This window comes from Opisthocomus hoazin, chromosome 2, assembly GCF_030867145.1.
Source record: "Opisthocomus hoazin isolate bOpiHoa1 chromosome 2, bOpiHoa1.hap1, whole genome shotgun sequence".
Taxonomy (NCBI): Eukaryota; Metazoa; Chordata; class Aves; order Opisthocomiformes; family Opisthocomidae; genus Opisthocomus; species Opisthocomus hoazin.
In genome coordinates this window covers 43,696,413-43,714,532 of record NC_134415.1, presented here as the reverse complement: position 1 = coordinate 43,714,532, position 18,120 = coordinate 43,696,413, and the positions used below count along the sequence as shown (strand labels likewise).

General features: G+C 47.2%; 2 protein-coding genes across 2 annotated transcripts in view; one reads left to right on the top strand and one right to left on the bottom strand.

Moving 5' to 3' along the window:
* Window positions 1-6,357, bottom strand: part of LOC142360516 (fibrillin-2-like) — a 48,203-nt gene extending 41,846 nt beyond the window's left edge. Inside the window, exon 1 of the mRNA XM_075413448.1 lies at window positions 6,204-6,357. The gene's annotated coding sequence lies outside the window, so the exon portion shown is untranslated. The remainder of the gene's footprint in view (window positions 1-6,203) is intronic.
* A 2,536-nt stretch (window positions 6,358-8,893) lies between these two features.
* On the top strand, window positions 8,894-17,781 carry LOC142364610 (uncharacterized). Its single transcript, XM_075444477.1, has 9 exons — window positions 8,894-8,975; window positions 9,682-9,825; window positions 10,989-11,153; window positions 12,150-12,227; window positions 12,315-12,428; window positions 14,477-14,584; window positions 16,793-16,984; window positions 17,516-17,635; window positions 17,753-17,781. The coding sequence occupies exons 1-9, from the start codon at window positions 8,894-8,896 to the stop codon at window positions 17,779-17,781; spliced, it is 1,032 nt and encodes a 343-aa protein (XP_075300592.1).
* Window positions 17,782-18,120: the final 339 nt, after the last annotated feature.

The window sequence follows — 18,120 nt, the reverse complement described above, 5'->3', positions numbered from 1 at the left end:
CGCAAAGGACATCAACGTATGTTAAGAAGTCCCAGGGAAAACCATGAATATGATAATTACTTCTCATAAATATCATGAATATGTATGTTAACATAGCATAAATGCCACGTGGCTACGTATTTTCGGCACGCACATCTGGGCGGAGCTATTATCCTCTGTGCACCCAGCGCTTTAATAAAGAACGGCTGCTTTCTAAAACTTCAACTTCAGTGCTAGAGTCAATTATTTCGCCATTTTCCACTAACAAAGGGAAACAAGGCTTCTAGGCAGCATGAGAAATCTGCACACAGGGATCCTCCTTATTACCTTTATGGGTAGTTACACAGCAGCAGGTTCCGTCCACCTTCTCAGCAAGAGCTGTGTTGTATGTCTCTGCCTCTAACGCCCTCCCAGTTACAGTTTCAGTTGCCAAACATGAAATGCCTGAAAAAAAGACAGCTATTTTAAACCCTCACCATGGCTCTGTTACTGTCTTGTCCTCGTACAGATTCTTGCCTGATAACTGTAAATGTAACAAATGTAACATGTAGGGGATGTTATCACTTCAGGTGGTCAGAAACAAGTCTTGGTTCTTTGTGAATATTAGGACGGTTGCAAGACAAGGGACTCCTGAATAATCCCTTTAGGCGCCTGGGCCTTGGGAGAACAGGTACGCAAACTACAGAGATAAGGAGGCTGCAGGATAATCTGAAGACCCCTGCCGAGAGACGCCAAACAAACATGTGTGACGGACATTACCATATATTAATGAATTCTTGGAAAAGCCATTACTATGATAAACATTTCTTGGAAATGTAATTAATATGTATGTTAACATAGCATAAATACCTAGTAACTGTGTCTCTTCGGTGCACACGTTTGGAGGAGAGATCCCCCGTGTGCCAGGCGCCGTAATAAAGAATACCTGCTTAATAGTCTGCCGACTATTGAGTCTTCAATTCTGGCTTTTCACGGCATCATGCTCCTCACAGCTGCCCTCTGTAACTCCACCAGGACACATTCTAGAGCTGATTTCTAATCCGATCAAAACACACCCTTGTTTCTACAAGACATGACAGTCTTGGAAACGCTCGCAGACTAAAGCACAAATGCAATCGATTTCCAAATGCCCTCCCTCTTTTCCATTCTTGATTAGTATTAGAGAGATGACTTTGCCTTCCGCTTTACATACCGCATGGAAACTGCAAGGGTTCCAGTCCCATGCTGCAACAGGTTGAGGTGCGCCTTCCTGTATTACAATGGCAGTAGAAATTCATCACGACTAGCTGCTCTGAGCTCACAGTTTGGAGCTGGAAGTCAACAGCACCGTGTCAGTGCAATACACAGACTAGCAGAACTCAAGGTGGCCAAGAGCATCCTGGTGTTAAACACCCAGTAGCAGCTCTGTCAGCTAGACATTTCTCTGCTGCAAAGAGCCATGAAATCAGTGATCTGGGGGTCTGAAACAAACAGCCAGCAACCACCGTCCACGTTTCTAGGAGGATTTCTATAGCTAGGGCTTCTGTAACAGCTTCACTACAAACATGCAGTCAATTGTGTTTGGATTCAAAGACTATCCCGTACGATCATCACCCCTCCCTCCTCTCTCCCTAGCCAGTTTGGACTTGTGAGCTGGTCACTGTCTCTTTCTGCTAGAAAATACAAAGCCAGTCGTTGTGTTGCAAAAGTTTCAAAAAAAAGAGTTCATAACTCGTAAGATGAGAACCTCCTACACGCTTTCCTGACATTACATGGCATTTTTATATTTAGCAATCACCTCTGCACAGCACAACCATAACATGCAGCATGTGTGAAGGTTTTATGAAGATCACACAGAAAAGGAAATTTTCAGGGCAGTGAGAATACACACCCACTGGTTTTCCCACCCCACCCCCCACCTCCCCAGCACTCAGAACGCCTTCTATTACCCCGGCCCACACTCCGCGGAAGGAAAGGCAGAAGGAAAGAGAACAGAACTGAAGAATGAGGAAAGCAAAGCAAAGCAAAGTAGGGCAGCGCAGCGAAAAAGCAAAAGCAAAAGCAAAAGCAAAAGCAAAAGGGAATGGAAGCGAAGCAAAGCAAAGCAAAGCAAAAGCAAAAGCAAAAGCAAAAGGGAAGCGAAGCAAAGCAAAGCAGAGCAGAGCAAAGGAAAGAAAAAGAAATTAAAAGGAGAAAAAGGATTATTAAGGCAAGAAGACAGCCAAGTTCCACCTGCAATTCCAAAACGTACCCATCTCCACTGGCTAACAGAGGGGACCTGGCTTTTTGGAGGGGGCAGTCAGAGCCATTCTCAAGGAAGTTGAGACTTCCAGTCTGGACTGGGGCTAGATACTCAACTCGATGGCAATGCCATTAGTGGAGCCAGAGGGAGAGCGCTGGAGGGACTGAAAGACACTGGAGATGTGGTGCTTAGGGACACGGTGGAGTGGTGGCCTTGCACTTGCACCCACAGCCCCCGAGAGCTGCCTGTAGGGGCCGGGGGCACTCCAGCCCCCCTTAACCCTCTCCCTCCCCAACACGACCTGGGGAGCCTGCTGGAGTGGGACGGAACACGGGGAGCCCCCACATTCCTCCCTGGACATGCCACAGAGTCCTTAGCACCCAACAGCCACCACAGAACATGGCGCAGCCACCACTGCGGCTCCCACCCTGCGGCCCCCGCGCCCCTCCTGTGCCCTGGATCCTGCACACTTTTTTGCTCCCCGAAACCTTCTGCCCCCAGGTAGGCACACACCCCGACCCCTGCAGTCCGCGCACGCTCTCGGGGGCAAGAGCGGAGGTGACCGCCAGCCATCACTCCCAACTCTCATGCAGCCTCAGCCAACCTCTTACCAACTGCCCGCGCAGCAGCAGCAGCCCTTCCCTGCAGCCTGTGCACCCGCGCTCTGGGGAGCTCCCCCGGCCCCCAGCCACCACCACCAGGTATGGCAGCCCTGTCTGCTCTGGCACCCCAATACCTTCGCCACCCCCACCATCTCCAGACCCCGGGCACCTTCAGCACACCCAGACCCTGGGCACTCCCACCCCCCCCACCACCCCCGTCCCCACCGCACTTTTTGCACGGGGCTTCAGCAAGACCGGGTGAGTGGCCCTGCCCTCGCCTGCCTGATGCGCACCCAGGAAATCCCATTTCCAGACAATTTCACAAGCACTTGGGGCCATCTCTCCCATTTCACCTCCCAGAAGTGACTCTCCTCCCTGATTCCCAACCCCGTCCCACCAGCACAGCAGCTTGCCCCGCGGGGACCGACCTGGCCACCACCTCTCCACGTGCCTGGCGCAGAGCCGGGGGACGTCGGTGATGGAGGACAGCTCGGCAGGTGCCCATGGAGGGTCCCCCAGGCCCACCGCCACTTGCTCTCACCCACATAGGGCTGCAGATGGCTCCGTGTGGCTGCTGCTTCTACCCCCGCCTCTTCCACATGGAGTGGGCCAGCACCCACCTGCCTCCACCGCCCACCCCCACGCTTGCCCACGGCATCGCTTCTCTACCGCCTGTTGCCCTGTGGGGCCCCAGGGGCTACGGGATCCCCTCGGCCTGGGCAGCCCCTGGGACCCCGCAGGGCCAACCACCACACCTCACGCCCTCCACAAATCAGAGGACACCGCTGGCCCCAGCTCCCCTGGCGCTGCTGACATCCAGCCCCAGCTACCAGCAGCACCAGGGGCAGCCTATGCAGATGCACATCTCTGGCGTGGCCACCCTTGGGAGGGTAACCCCAGAAAGCCATATCTGCCCAGGCAGCAACATCCCCCACAGCCCCTCTCCTGCCCCCTACTCCGTTGGCGACACGGCCAGTGATCTCGCAGTGTCTCTGGAAAAGGCCCTCAGGATCTCCGAATGCTCCCTCGACACCCAGGGGCTCAGCCAGGACGGTCCCAAAAGCGGCCCCATGCCCGCGGACCCCGCTGACACCGGCGCTGCCGTACCCCCTTCCCCTTCACCTCGCTCACGCTGCCCCAGGAGCTGCTCACCCCCGACTACAGCATCCCCGAGATCACTAACGCCATCCTGGGCCTCGACCAATTCATGGGGCTGCAGCCCCACCAGCCCTGGGGGGATGCGGCCATGGATCTGCCCCCATCCCAGCCTGCCATTGTCACCGAAAATCCGGGAATAAAACCTCGTAACACCAATGTAGTGTTAAAAGGCAGGCATTCTTTATTGCGACGTCAGATGCACGGGGGATAATTCCGCCGAACGTGCATACCCCATACCCCTTCTGTGCAGCCTATATAGATCAAAATATACATATTCATCTGATTACATAAGCCCTTCCTTTCATAGTCAAATCAGTCCATTTTCATACACTCCTCCCACCCGCGCTTGCGCAGTGCCTCCTAGTGGTGGTCGTCGGGGGTCCTAAGATGAAGGCTTATCCTCTTCATCACAGTTTCTGCGCAAACTCAGTCCTCTTCTGGCTCTTGTCCCTGCGGCACGGGTCGTCTTGACCAGTTCTAGGCACCTGATGGTTTTAATTAAAACTAACTTCTTTGGAGGGAGATGTATGACTTTTTGCTTCAATTAATTCACACAATAGATAGGTACCACAAATACACCTGCAACCATTTGGTAACGCTATTTCTATTAAAAATCCCCCTTCACCATTATTGTTTAACATTAATGATTACCTAGGGACTAAACCCTCTGTTCCCAGACCTAATGTCCAGATGGGCAGGGCTGTACAAGGGACATAGCAGCATTGTTCGTGCTTTATGATTAACTAATTCCATCACCTTGGTTACACCCCGGTGCTAAGTTTACCTGATACCAAGAAACCTTTTTATCTATTCGTAAATACAGAAGAGGGAACGGCATATGGGGTTCTAACCCAAAAATGGGCAGACAGGAAAAAACTTCATTGTCCATTCAGCCTGGCCCATTGATAGGGCTTGCCCTAGAGCTTCCAGGGGGAGAAAACTAGCAGCTGACTGAGATAACCACACCCTGCGGAGTACTGAAATCAACTCCATCAAAAAGGCAACCTAGGAATTCTCATTTGTCACGAGAGAAATTTGATGTCCAAACACACTCTTTAAATTCATAAATTCATTATATGCATCTAAAAATCCAGTTGTAGAATCTTGCCTAGTGTACTACAAAGTTTCCTTACAATTTCATGCAAAGGCAAGAACCCCAGTGACGCAACCAGCCACAGCCTTCTCATTTCCTCCCAGCCTCACCAATTCTTTTTATCCTCCCCAAGGAAATCAGACAGCCATAAATTCTAGTGTGCAACAAAGTCTTATCAAGAAGACACTTTAAAACGGGAACACTACCTTCATTGACATGTTCACTTCAACCATACTTCATCTATTTTAGAGAGTAAAATCTGCAACAACTTCATCAACACCTCCTATGTTTACAGTAACTATGACTTTGTGGTCAAGAAGTTTAACCAGAGTTGCGTTAGAGATGACGTTGCCTTCCACTTGACACACGGCACAGAAACTGCAAGGGTTCCAATCCCGTGCTGCAAAATTTTGAGGTGTGCCTTCCTGTATCACCAGGCCAGGAGAAATTCATCATCACGACTAGCTGCTCCGAGCTTGCCCTTTCGAGCTGGAAGTCAACAGCACCGTGTCAGTGCAATACACGCACCAGTGGAGTGCAAGGTGGCAAAAGCATCCTGGTGTTAAACACCCAGTACCAGCGCTGTCAGCTAAACACTTGTCTGCTTAAAAAGAGCCATGAAATCAGTGATCCGGAGGTCTGAAACAAAGAGCCAGCAACAACTCGTCCACATTTCTAGGAGCACTTCTATAGCTAGGACTTCTGGAACAGTTTCTTCACTGCAAACATGCAATCAATTGTGTGTGAATGCAAATCTTTTCCTGTATAACCATCACCCCTCCCCTCCCTCCCTCCTCCCTCCCTACACACTTTTGACTCCTGGGCTGGTCACTCCCTCTTTCTGCTAAAAAACACAAAGCCAGTCCTTGTCTTGCAAAAGTCTCAAAAAAAGAGTTCGCAATTCATAAAGTGAGAACCTTCTCCATGCTTTCCTTACACTACATGGCTTTTTATACATTAGCAATCAGATCTGTATGGCATAGCCACAACGTACAGCACGCGCAAAGATTTTATGGTCACATGGAAAAGAAAATTTTCAGGGCAGTGAGAAAACACACCCGTCGGTCCTCCCACCCCCTTCTGCCCCGGCAGTCACAGCCCCCTCTATTATCCCGCCCTGCCCTCTGAAAAACAAAACACCAGCACATACCAGCTCCAGACCCAATTCCCTGACGGCGTTCTCTGCACGGGGGACCAACACCTCAGGGAGCGTCGCCGCTGAACTCCAGCAGCAACTCAGCCCCACGCGGCCGCTCGCCCGCTCCCCCGACGGCCAGAGGAACAGGCTCGGAAGGGCAAAAGGGAGAAAGAAAACCCCTGGGGCCGACGCGCTCCGTGCTGCTGCCGGGCCCCGCCCCGCCCGGCCCGGACGGGCGGCGCCGACACCCCAGGCCCGGCGAACCCCCGGCCCCAGCCCCCGGCCCCGGGACTGCGGCCCCGCCCGGACCCCCCCGGCCCGGCCACCTGCCGCTCCCGCCGCGCCGACGTCTCCTCCTTCCCCTCGGTCACGAACGGCCCCGGGGCCTCCCGTTGCCTCACGGCCCTGCCGCCCGCTCCCCCGCCCCGCCGGCACTGCGCCTGCGCCGCCCCGCGCGCGCCCTGCGCGGCGGGAAACGGAGCCCGGCGCCGCCCGCCCGCCCGCAGTGCGCGACGGCCGCGAGCGCCGGGGGGCAGCGGCGGGGACGCGGCCGACTCTCTCCGGCAGCGCGCGGCGAGGCGGCGGCTCCGCCGCTCCCCGGCCCGGCCCGGCCCTGGCTCCGTCAGGACAGCCGCCCGGGCTCCCCGCCTCGGGGTCCGACCGCGGAAAAGGGGCTGCGCTGAGCCCGGCTGCAGGCCCGGTGCCCGCCCGAGCCGCTCCAGCGCTGCCCTCCTCGGCTGGGCGGGGGAGAGAACGGGCAGCGACAGGGCCCTGGGCCGAGATGGGGGGGGGGGGGGAGAGAGCACGCACCCCTCAGCCTCACGGGCAGCACGGACCGGGCTTGGGGAAACCGGTTTGTGGCCGGTGAAATCCGACTGTGGAGATGAGAAAGGAAACCTCAGTGTCAAAGCAATGTCAGCTTGAATGCTCAGGCTCACTCCCGGTTTCCCTCTGCCTCCTCCCTGGACACGGAGCGGCGCCTGCGCTCAGCTCGCCCCAGGCTGTCTCTGCCGCTCCTTCCTCCTCACGCTCCTCCCCTGCCCCGGCGTGGGGGTCACCAGCCCTGACAGCAAAGCTGCTCCGGCGTGGGGGCCCCCCCAGGCTGCGGGTGGGGATCTGCTCCGCCGCGGGCCTCCCTGGGCTGCAGGGGCACAGCCTGCCTCGCCATGGGCTGCTCACGGGCCGCAGGGGAACCTCTGCTCCGCACCTGTCTGCAGGGCAGTTTCTCCTCTGACAGAACAAGTTCTTCCCCTGGAAAGCAGAAAGGGGTGTGGTTGGTGTTTAGCACCGTCCCTTTGGCCAAGTAGCGCGTGGCCAGAATGATGTGAAGGTGTAACCCAAGCGTAGAGACAGCAGATCTTGGCTGTCTCCACTCTCCGATGAATCAAAGACAAATTCTCCTCCATGAAGGAACACAGGAAACGCAACAAAGAGGCCGGCCTTGCGTGCGCTCGATCTGTGGAAAGTCCACCGAGCACCCAGGCCCGAATAAAACCAGATCTCTGCTGAGTGCGTGAGGGTTGGCTCATTGCACAGCACGTAAAAGAAGCCGCTTTTCGGAGAACACTCTCACACATTCTCACTCCCCTCTCCCCGCTGCTGTTGCCCAGCAGTTTTTTATGCATTAAATACATGTATTTAATACATTTTTAAATACATTATCACAGAGGCGCTACCACCTCGCTGACGGGCTCAGCCTTGGCCAGCAGCTGGTCCGTCTCGGAGCCAGCTGGCGCTGGTTCTGTTGGACGTGGCGGAAGGTTCTAGCAGGTTCTCACAGAAGCCATCCCCTTAGCCCCACCGCTACCACCCCACCTTGCTACACCAACCCAAGGCAGAATTAAGTCTCGCTGAGCTCGCCTTCTTCTGTGCCGCGTTTGGGCACAGCTACACAGAACCCCTTTTCGGGTACCTCTGGGCAGAGTTCACACTTTCTTCCTCTGCCTGCTCCCTCCCACTGACAGTTCATTATTCACGGCCCTCATCTGCTTTCCTGAACTTTCCTTCCCCTGCGTGCCCCAGCCGGCTGCTGATCCTTCGGTTACAAACAGACCGACAGGCTCCTCGAGAGAGCCCCAGCGGCAGTTAACAGCTAACGGCGTACTGACAGGAAGCAGCCAGTTTCTCCAGCCACAGAGAGAGGTACCACAGGAAAGAACCACACTGGGCACAAGGGTTCTGGTTAAAAAGGTAGTCAGATGGGGTATCAAAGATTTGTTTCAAAGACCACAGTTCCTACGGCAAGAAGTTGGGGCTTATTTGTTCCATTTTATGTTAAAGAAACACCGGCATGAGAATCTCTTCCAAATGGTCTGATTTTCCGTACTTGACTTTGAAGCAATGGAGAGACAGGAAGATGTTCAAGCTGGACAGGTCACGTAGCACCAAGATGGCGGTGCCACCAGCTGCAGGAGCGGTTGAGAACTTTGGAACCATAACATTCTATACTGGCTAGCAACTGCCAATTGTTGATGCAACAAAGCTAGAGAAGGTAGGAGCTCCTCTGTTTAAGGGTGTTTGGCTGCCAGTTGGGGTTTTGTTTCACAAAAGTAGCAGAGCTAGGATTCTGAAGGTCCAGTTTTTGCAAGAAAATGACCGCTTTGAGGATGAGATTACAATTTGCCTGAATGTTGATGGCTTTAATATTTTCCCATCTGTTCTGCAGGTATTGAGAGAGTGATGGGGAATCCAAAAGGGTGAAAATGGCTGCAGTTGGGAAGGAGCGCTATTTCCATCTGCGTTCTCCCTATGCACAGGTAAGTGCTGTAGACTTCAGAGTGGTCGGTATCCTCACTTTTCTTGATGTATCCGTGTAGAAAGGGAGCTTTACTGTGTAAAGTCACAGACTGATACGTCACTCTGTCTGAGTCATGGCCACATCTGTAGACCAAATACGTGACTTTCAGAAGTGATGAGAAGAGCTATGGGTCGTGTACACTGTGGACAATTTCTCCTGTGAACTGGGCTCAGATAATCAAGGAACACAGGAGTTAAAATCACACATAAAGATCACTCATCACTTTCTGATTGAATCAACATTATATTGATTTGCAATAAATAGACCATGTTTATCATTTCTGCTTGTAGGGACTACCTGAATTTCTGTGAAATCAGTTATTTCAAACAAAGCCCTTCCAAATGGGTTTGTCCTTCCCAGAAATACTTAAATTCCATCTGGTGAAAATCCAGGGTGGCTGGAGGGCTTCTCATTATTGCACCCGTTCCAGCACTGGTGATTTAGGCGTTAGTGCCTGGGAGACGGGCTTTGGCTCCAGACCCCAGCGTGCCTGCAATATGACATCTCACAAGCTCCCCTGACCTAACTCAAGATATCTTTTGAGGTATCTGGAGCTTGAGACAACTGTAAAGATGTCTTTAAATGTTCTAAAATATCAGAACGTGGTCCCACAAAATCTTAGTCACATGTGCACAGCAGTACAGCGTGTGCTAATCCATTTAGTCCATTTTCATTCTTAATTTACAATATCAGAAACCTGTCTTCTCCTGCAGCAAAAGTACAGCAACATCCCCTGTTGGTGGGAAACACAACGCTCAGGCTGCGTGAGGATCAGCTGTGCCTTCCATCACAGCAAGCCTCGCAACATTAATGGACAGTTTTTGCCACCTAGTAACAGTGAGTAAAACTATTTTCTGAGCAATTTGTTCATTAGAGTAAGTAAATACACAAAAATGTCCCTCCGGTGCTTAGTCCCAGTGCTTATGTAATATATATTAAGGCCAAGAAGGGTGCCGTGGCAAACCAGTCAGGGGTGATCTGCTATCCCAGCAAGTCCAAGGCAAAGAAAGGAATTGTATTGGCATTTGAAGAGGGTTGCCATAGGTATTTTTTTAGCTGTCATGTTACTAATCTGTCAAGTGAAAGTGTTGTATCTTACTGTCTCTTGCGTGAGAGACAACCACTCTGGTCTGCAGGAGTGTTACTAAAACGGGTTTAGTATGAGACACGTGGTGCTCGTAGGCAAGCAAGAGATGCACAAGAATAACTACAAGTGGACTACAAGAAAATGCCCATGCTTCATCTTACTTCTTTAACACTGGAAAACATATCAAACTTCAATATTATTAGTTGAATAATGATTATATTATATAATCGGAATCCTGATTGTAGTTGCAAATTGGTCACCTCGAACCATACAAATAGACTCAGAATTCTTCATCATTTTTATTTTCAGTCACTTGCATTTCCTGGCTCTCCGAAAATGCTATCCCAGGTCTGGAATAGTTTTGCTGCAAACATTACGTGTAGATAGAAATTTTGATGGAAAAGAATATCTTTTCTGATTTTCTTCTCCTTAAGTGTCAATTATTTTCATGAACTTCGTCTTCTTTCTCAAAATCTACATTTTGTACTTTGTAGAGAGAGTTGTGATTCCGAAAATTGATGGTAAAAAGATGTCCACAAGCTCAGAATGGGTAATCCTGTGCTTAGCACTGCTAAATTCTTCAAAAGTGATGCCATGGGGAGGGATACCTGCCTGCCTACTCTTCAGCATGTTGACAGTATTTTCACAGGCGGGGTCCTCAACTCATTTACTCACTTCAGCCCAGGAATTCCTAATCACACCTTTCCCTGTGTTGTCAGTATCTATCTGTGTTTTCACGCTTTCTGTACTTGCAAGGTGCTCTTTTGCCAACCTCGGCAGAAGATTTGTCCTAAAAGGCACAATCGGTCTACTTAATGACTCCCTCAGCAGGATAACTATACCTGCTGCTCTGAACCTGGACTTGATATTCGAGTTCCCTCCCAACAAAATGAATCTAATGTCTTTTCTGCAGGTGCCCCAGTGCAACAGGTTGTCCAAGGGGGGACTCGGCCTCCAGCCCCCCATCTAGAATCACTCAGACATCAAGAGAATATTGTCCTACCAGTTCACCCTCCACTGATTATAAACCTCAACGACGACGAGGACGATGAAGAGGATGATGAGGAGGAAGAGAACGGTAAGCACTTTTTTTCTTTCTTTTACAAGGAAGTAGGATGGGTTTCTTTGACTCTTGCAATGTGCTTCACCACTGATTTCTTATAAGCACGCTTCCATTTTTAGAAAAGAGTTGTTGACAAGGTTTTGAAACAGTTCCCAGCTGTTCTGCAAAACACTGGAACTGGTAGCCACCAGATGTGAGTGAGGCAACATCTTCTAACTCCTGTGAAACGCCTAGCTGTGTATTTCAGCAGCGGTATAATGCACATACCTTTTGTTTGTTACATAGAGTTTAAAATGTGAGCCACAGTTCAGATGGTTGTCAAAGACTCTTTGAAATTTCTCAACATTTGGGGACAAAATTACGAGTTTAGGAGGCACTTCTTTTCTGGGAAACAAATTTCTGAACAGGGCCTGAACACACTCCTCGCTGAAGGAGAATTCTCAGGTCAGTGTACAAAAAGTAGTTGTGTGACTTTAACTTAAATAATTTGTTCTAGTCATTTCCTTAACTCTGTAGGCAGTCTCATTTTATTACAGAAAGTTCTTCTTAAATCTAGCAAAGGGAATCCATACAAAACTCTTACTAGCTTAACTGAATGTATGCGTTTATCTATTTATGTAGTTTCATTGTTTTTGTTTTTTTAAAATGTAGTTAATCCATTTCCTGTGTCTTACTTTGGGATGACCAGTCCATAGAGAAGGAATGAATTGCACGTTCCCGGAGAGTGAAAGTGAGAGAACAACCTACTCCCATGCGTGCACTCCGCCCATGATGGTGCAAGTTCTCAGGCAGCCCCAAGCTGCTTTTCACTTTCCCCCTGCCCTGCAGGCTGGCTGGCAGGGCTGCCTGTTAGTGCTCCCTACCTCAGCTTTAGTCGGAGTAAGCCAGAGTCACTGAAACAGGAAGTGCAGTCAGGAAAAACATGAATTGTGACCAAAAGGTTTGATTATTGAGAATTGTTGAAGGTCTTTCTGTAGCTGTCTATTAATCTTTTAAGTCTGTTTCCTACAGATGTTTCTAATTGGGTGCCTAGGCCTGCTGCAGATATTGAAGAGGAAAGAGCCGTAAAGGAAATATGCTATAAATCTGGTATGATGTTAGTCACTCTTTCCTAAAGAGCAGTGTTGCCAATATAGTAAACGTTGGGGGGGTTTTTCCCTCTTGGGGTATGTTTAGGAGAGTATTACAGGATTCAGCACCCCCACAACCAGCAATCACCAAAAGCTGTGTCTTCACCTTGGGGAAATCGGCTAGCACCCTTGGAAGCTACCAGACGAGACTTGCAGAAAGGCAAGTACTTTTCATCTTCCTGGACAATGTTTACCACTTTTAAAATTACCGTTTCAGGGAGAAAGAAATACACAGTTTGCCCCTCCTTCCCACTTTTTTAATTCCGGTACAATAAAGGATAACATATTACAAAGGGCATAAAAATTCTTCATTTATTTTTCCCCATATATATGTGTGTGTATATATATATATATATATATATATATATATATGGTGTCCCACAGGTGGCGACTACCTGTGTCGATTGTAAATGGAAGGAAGAAACGGGCTATTAACCCTATGCATACTCTCCTGAGATACAACAAGTAGTTTATATAATTTTTATAATTTTTCTTCGAGATCAAGATATTTGTAGTCTAATTTTAACTATCCTAAGGTTAGAAATCTCATTTAAATTTCTCATCCAGAGCTTCTGCTGGAAATGGAGAGAGACAGGCACTCTTGTGGGGCTACTTATTGCATCATAAGATAGCGCCAAAGAAATGGGAGATGAATCCCTTTCCCAGAGGTGCTCCGCGCTCTCTGCTGGCTGTCTTGTGTGTCTAGATGACGACATGTAGTGATACATCAAGCTTTTCTATAACTAAACTTAGATTAAGTACATACGCCCTTGAAGTGTCCAGTAAAAGACATTAACAAAGGTGTTCCATTTTGTTTTGAATGTTGGGCTTTATCCAACATGATTAAGGTCAAAGAAATACTGATGAATAAATACTTACCTCCCTTATTATGTTTCCCCTTTGTTCTTGACCAAGTGGCACGACTTAAAAATTTCCGTATTAGTGTTTTTACTGACTAAGTAATAGCATAATTCCATTTTAGGAGAGAGAGTTATGCTCTTCCTGCAAGAACATGACAGAGTCATCTAAAAATCAGTCAGGAAGAACTGTTGGGCAGAAATATGACCTGCTACTTGTAATAAAAAAGAGTATTATTATTCAGGTTGTGTAAATGTCTGGGATAAACTTTTGATAATACCGTTTTATATAAAACACATTTGAGGTGGATGATATGTTAAGAAAACATGGGAATGGAGAAATTTTCTTTACTTTGGAGCCATAGTCTTCCTGAGCCTGTGTATTATGGTATTTTCTTGGAGAGCATGAGGGTTAGACATCGGTTAACACTAGACAGGATCCAAATAACTAAGAAAAGAGAAAGAAGAATATAAAGCGAGAAGTTCCAGCAAATTGGCCTAAACTACTCCCCTGGCTCGTAGAGGTGGGAGGAAGAGAATGGCAGTGCCATTCACTGCGCTTGCACAAGGGCAGCTCAAACATTCTTTCTGTTGCCTTTGCAGCTGACAGTAACACAATTCCTGCAAAAGTGAATAATACAGAAAGAGAAGGAGAGAGTTCCGGAAGGAGAGGAACAACAGAGAGTATGCCCAGAACAGATCGTAGATCCTTTGCAAATGGAGGTAATCAATGGCTGGCTTATTAATTTTTCTGTACTGAGCTGTTAGGTGATTTAGCACTACCTAGTTAATTTCTGTTCTTCGTGTCAAACGGAAACGATCCATATTTGGATTGGATTATGCAATTTATTCTTTGGAATAATCACATAATAAATATGGAATAAAAGGATTTGTTCGCCCTGTGACACAGATAATTTGCATGCAACTTTGGATTCTTAGTTATTACAAATGTATATGTGGATTAAAGCAAACATTTGTAGTTTTAAACTGTCCGCCCTCAATACAGTATTCCTGAAGACTTTCTCATTGATAATGAGAAACATTCTGAGTGGAACTGGTCAAAGCAATTGTACGAGTTCAAAGTAGGGTGGTCTTTGTGTTTATAGTCCATTTTGAGATTGCAGTCAAGATTTTGCAACCATGAAATTTTCTAGAGCAAATATAGCCACTTCTTTTTCCTTTTGGGGAATGATGCTTTACGCAATAATGAACATGTAAACCCACATTCCACCCAAGAAGACCTGTGTATGCAGTGGGAGAACAGGCTTTGAAAACACCGTATAGCGTTTTTGGATCAGAAAATTTTGCGTGCTTTTTAAGAAAGTAACTATGTGTTATTTTAATCCCTTAGAAACAAACCCTACTGAGCTGGTAAAGAACCATCACGGCAAAGAAGTAGAGGAAAAGAAATGGATTTCTGAGGAGGCAAGAAATTCACCTGTTACAGGAACAGGCAAAGGTATTTTGAGAAAACAATCAGCTGATTCATCTTCCTCTACTAAAGTGTTACACAGTTTAGCTCTACCTAATGAAGTTGTGTTCTTAGTGTCAAATAGAAAATATCCATATTTGGATTGGATTATTTGATTTGTTCTTTGGAAAGAGTTATTACATCTCCAAATGGTCAGCTTCTAACTTCTCATTTTACTCTAGATATTGATAGTAGTAGAAGTGGTTTTGCAGTAGAGGGTTTTTTTTTGCAGTGGAGTTTTGATTGTGATGGATTTCGGATTGTTTTGGCTTTAAAGTACCCCATAAATGGAAGCAGCAGTACAGAATTTCTGCCACATTCTGGCTGGAACTGAGAGGAACCAAAAGTGCTTATTTGTAGAGATGTTTCTCCAAAACATTTCTTCAGTTGAGTTCTCTGAGGTTTTAGGTACCATGATGACATGTATCTTGAAAACACCATCTGATCTGATCAGACAGGATTCATAAATAGTGAGAAGCTAAAGAAGGAGCAGGTAATTTGTGGCTGGTGCTTTACTTTGGAGCCATAGTCTTCCTGAGCCTGTGTATTAAGGTATTTTCTTAGAGAGACTACTTCGGGAAAAAGAACCAACTGCATCAAAGTATTCCAATGGGAAAGGTACTTGATTATTGTACATTTCCTAATTTTTAGACGAGATATTGTTGTTCCTCTGCAAGTGTGGTGGATGTTATGTACTTGGCATAAACCCAACCTGAAGTGAAATTTTCCATTAACAGTGTGATTTCTTTCACTGCAACACGGCAGCAGTTGTTGGACGTTATAGTCCAGTTCTGCTTCTTTTACCCAGGTTGCATCATCTGTTAGATTCCCTGTGAGCAGGATCAGTTCCCGAGCACCCAAAATCTTTGACGCCCACACATTTGATCCTGTGGCGGCCCGTGCCCTTTCCACTTCCATCAAGTAAAACAGATTTGAATGTAGGGGGTATCTCACCAAACATGAGCCTAAATAGAACCAGTAAGAATTGGGTCAAGGAAAGAGCATGACACTTGATCAAGTTCACTTAAAAACTAGTCCCATACAGCAAATTAAAATACCTACACCTAATTACCATGATGCATAGACTTCATCTTTTTCACAAGAGAACTCTAGAATATATTTGTCATGTCACAATTACTTTGCGGTTTTGGAGTAAAAAAGAAAAAAAGGACAGATTTTGGCTTTAAACTACCGCATTTCGGCCGCATTCTGGCCTGAACTGAGAGGAACCAAAAGTGCTTATTTACCTTAGCGGGAGAAAAGGCAGAGCAGGCAAAGCCACGTCTTCCTGCAGAGCAGAGGGGCCAGGAGAAGAGCGCTGTGGCTGCTTTATACTGCAAGTCGCCTTGTCAAGTTCTGTTTGTAGTGTGAAGTGTGCTTCCCTACGCAACCAATGCCATCCCAAATTTAGACTCACCATTTCCAGCATTTTGTTACGTTCACGCGCTGCCCATGTCCAGGATGTCCCTAGATGCTACAGACAGAAGAAGAAATTCATAGCACAGCCAGAAGGTGTACTTCAGAGTGCATTGGTCTACACGGGCTCAACCCTGGATGGCCCAGAGGTCCACACACCATCCACACATGGTAGAGGAAGAATGTATCTGGTCTCTGTGTGTCTATAGTCAATTTTTGAGATTGCTTTCAAGATTTCCTCTGCTAGAAGATATTTAGCCACTTTTGCTGTCCTTTTGGGAAGTGATACTTTTAGAGTAATTAACATGTAAACCCACGTTCCACCCAAGAACACCTGTGCATGAAGTGGGAGACTAGGCTCGCGAAAAAGCTGTAGCATTTTGGAATCAGAAAATTTTGTGTGCTTTTTAAAAACATAACTATGTGTTATTGTAATCCCTCAGAAAGAAACCCGACTGAGCTGGCAAAGAGCCATCACAGTAAAGAAGTCAAGGAAAAGAAATGGATTTCTGAGGAGCCAAGAAACTCACCTAATACAGGAACAGGCAAAGCTATTTCAGGAAAGAAGTTGGCTTATTCATTTTTCTGTACTAAACTGTTAGATGATTTAGCACCACTGAGGTAACTTCTGTACTTAGGGTCAAATATGAACAATCCGTATTTGGATTGGACTATCCACAAAGAACAGTTTTTTAACCTTGTCTTCCAGCCTCCAGTCTCCTGCAGTGCGTCAAACGTTGAGTAACAGCACAACATTATTGTCTGTGTTTTCACTTTTAGGAATTCACACTTCAGACCCCAGGGGAAAACCACCTTACCAACCAAGGGGTCAAAGTGATGGTGATGACACTCTTTCTCTGAGAAAAACTGGAAGAAAGAGTTATTTTAATCCTTCAGAGCCTCGAAGATCCGTGTATGTTGTCTATCGCTCTGTCCCTGTCAACCAAGAGCCAAAGTTCAGTGGCTCTACAGGTGGGTTCCTGCATATGCAGGATTCTTAAAATGCCGCAGATATGCCTGTCTGTATTGTGTTGCTTTTGATTTTGTCCCTGTGGGTGAGTATTAAGTTATTTATGCCCAAATATAGGCAAGAATAAATTTGATCCAGCATTATATTCCTAAATAGATTGCAGCAATATCCATAAACAGAAAAGTAAACCTTTGTGAAGTACGCCATAAACAGAAGCAGAAGTACAGAATTTCGGCCACATTCTGACCTAGACTGAGAGGTCCACACACCACCCACGCAGTGTAGAGGAAGGATGTATCTGGTCTCTGTGTGTCTATAGTCAATTTTTGAGACTGCTTTCAAGATTTCTTCTGCTAGAGACAATATAGACACTCTTTTTGCTCTCCTTTTGGGGAATGATACTTTTAGAGTAATTAACATGTAAAACCACGTCCCACCCAAGAAGATCTGTGTATGAAGTGGGAGATCAGGTTTCCAACAGGATAGCAACGATTTTCAACACAAACAGAACATTCTTTCTGTTGCACTTCCAGGTGATGGTAATGCGATTCCTCCAAAATTTAAGAACACAAAAAGAGAAGGAGAGATTTCCAGAAGGAGAGGACCAGCAGAGAGTATTCCCAGAATAAATCGTAAATCCTTTCAAAATAGAGGTAATACGCTGTAACATCAGCTTGTCCTTGCTTAACATCATGTGGTAAATCAAATAACTGAAGATGCATGCATTAAACTCCACCATTTTGAGTTATTCTTTACTCTTCGTGTTCTAGAGGCTCTCACGCTGCAGCATGAACTATAACAATCAAAGCCATTGTTAAAGATTCTGCTTGCTTTAGGATTACACTAAAAAAAAAAAAAATGCCCCGTGCACATCCAATTGATTCTGCACTCAGAGGAGAGCAGTGGGTGAGGCAGTTGCGTTCACAGCTGCGAATGGGTCAGTCTGAAAATGCAGATACATTCAGAGAAAAGGATAGAGATTTTTCCCCAATTCATTTCTCCAGTGGAGTTCTCTGAGGTTTTAGGTACCACAATGACGTGTGTCTTGAAAACACCATATAATTTGGTCAGACGGGATTCATAAATATCATTTGTTACAAGTGAGAAGCTAAACAACGAGCAGGTAATTTGTAGCGGG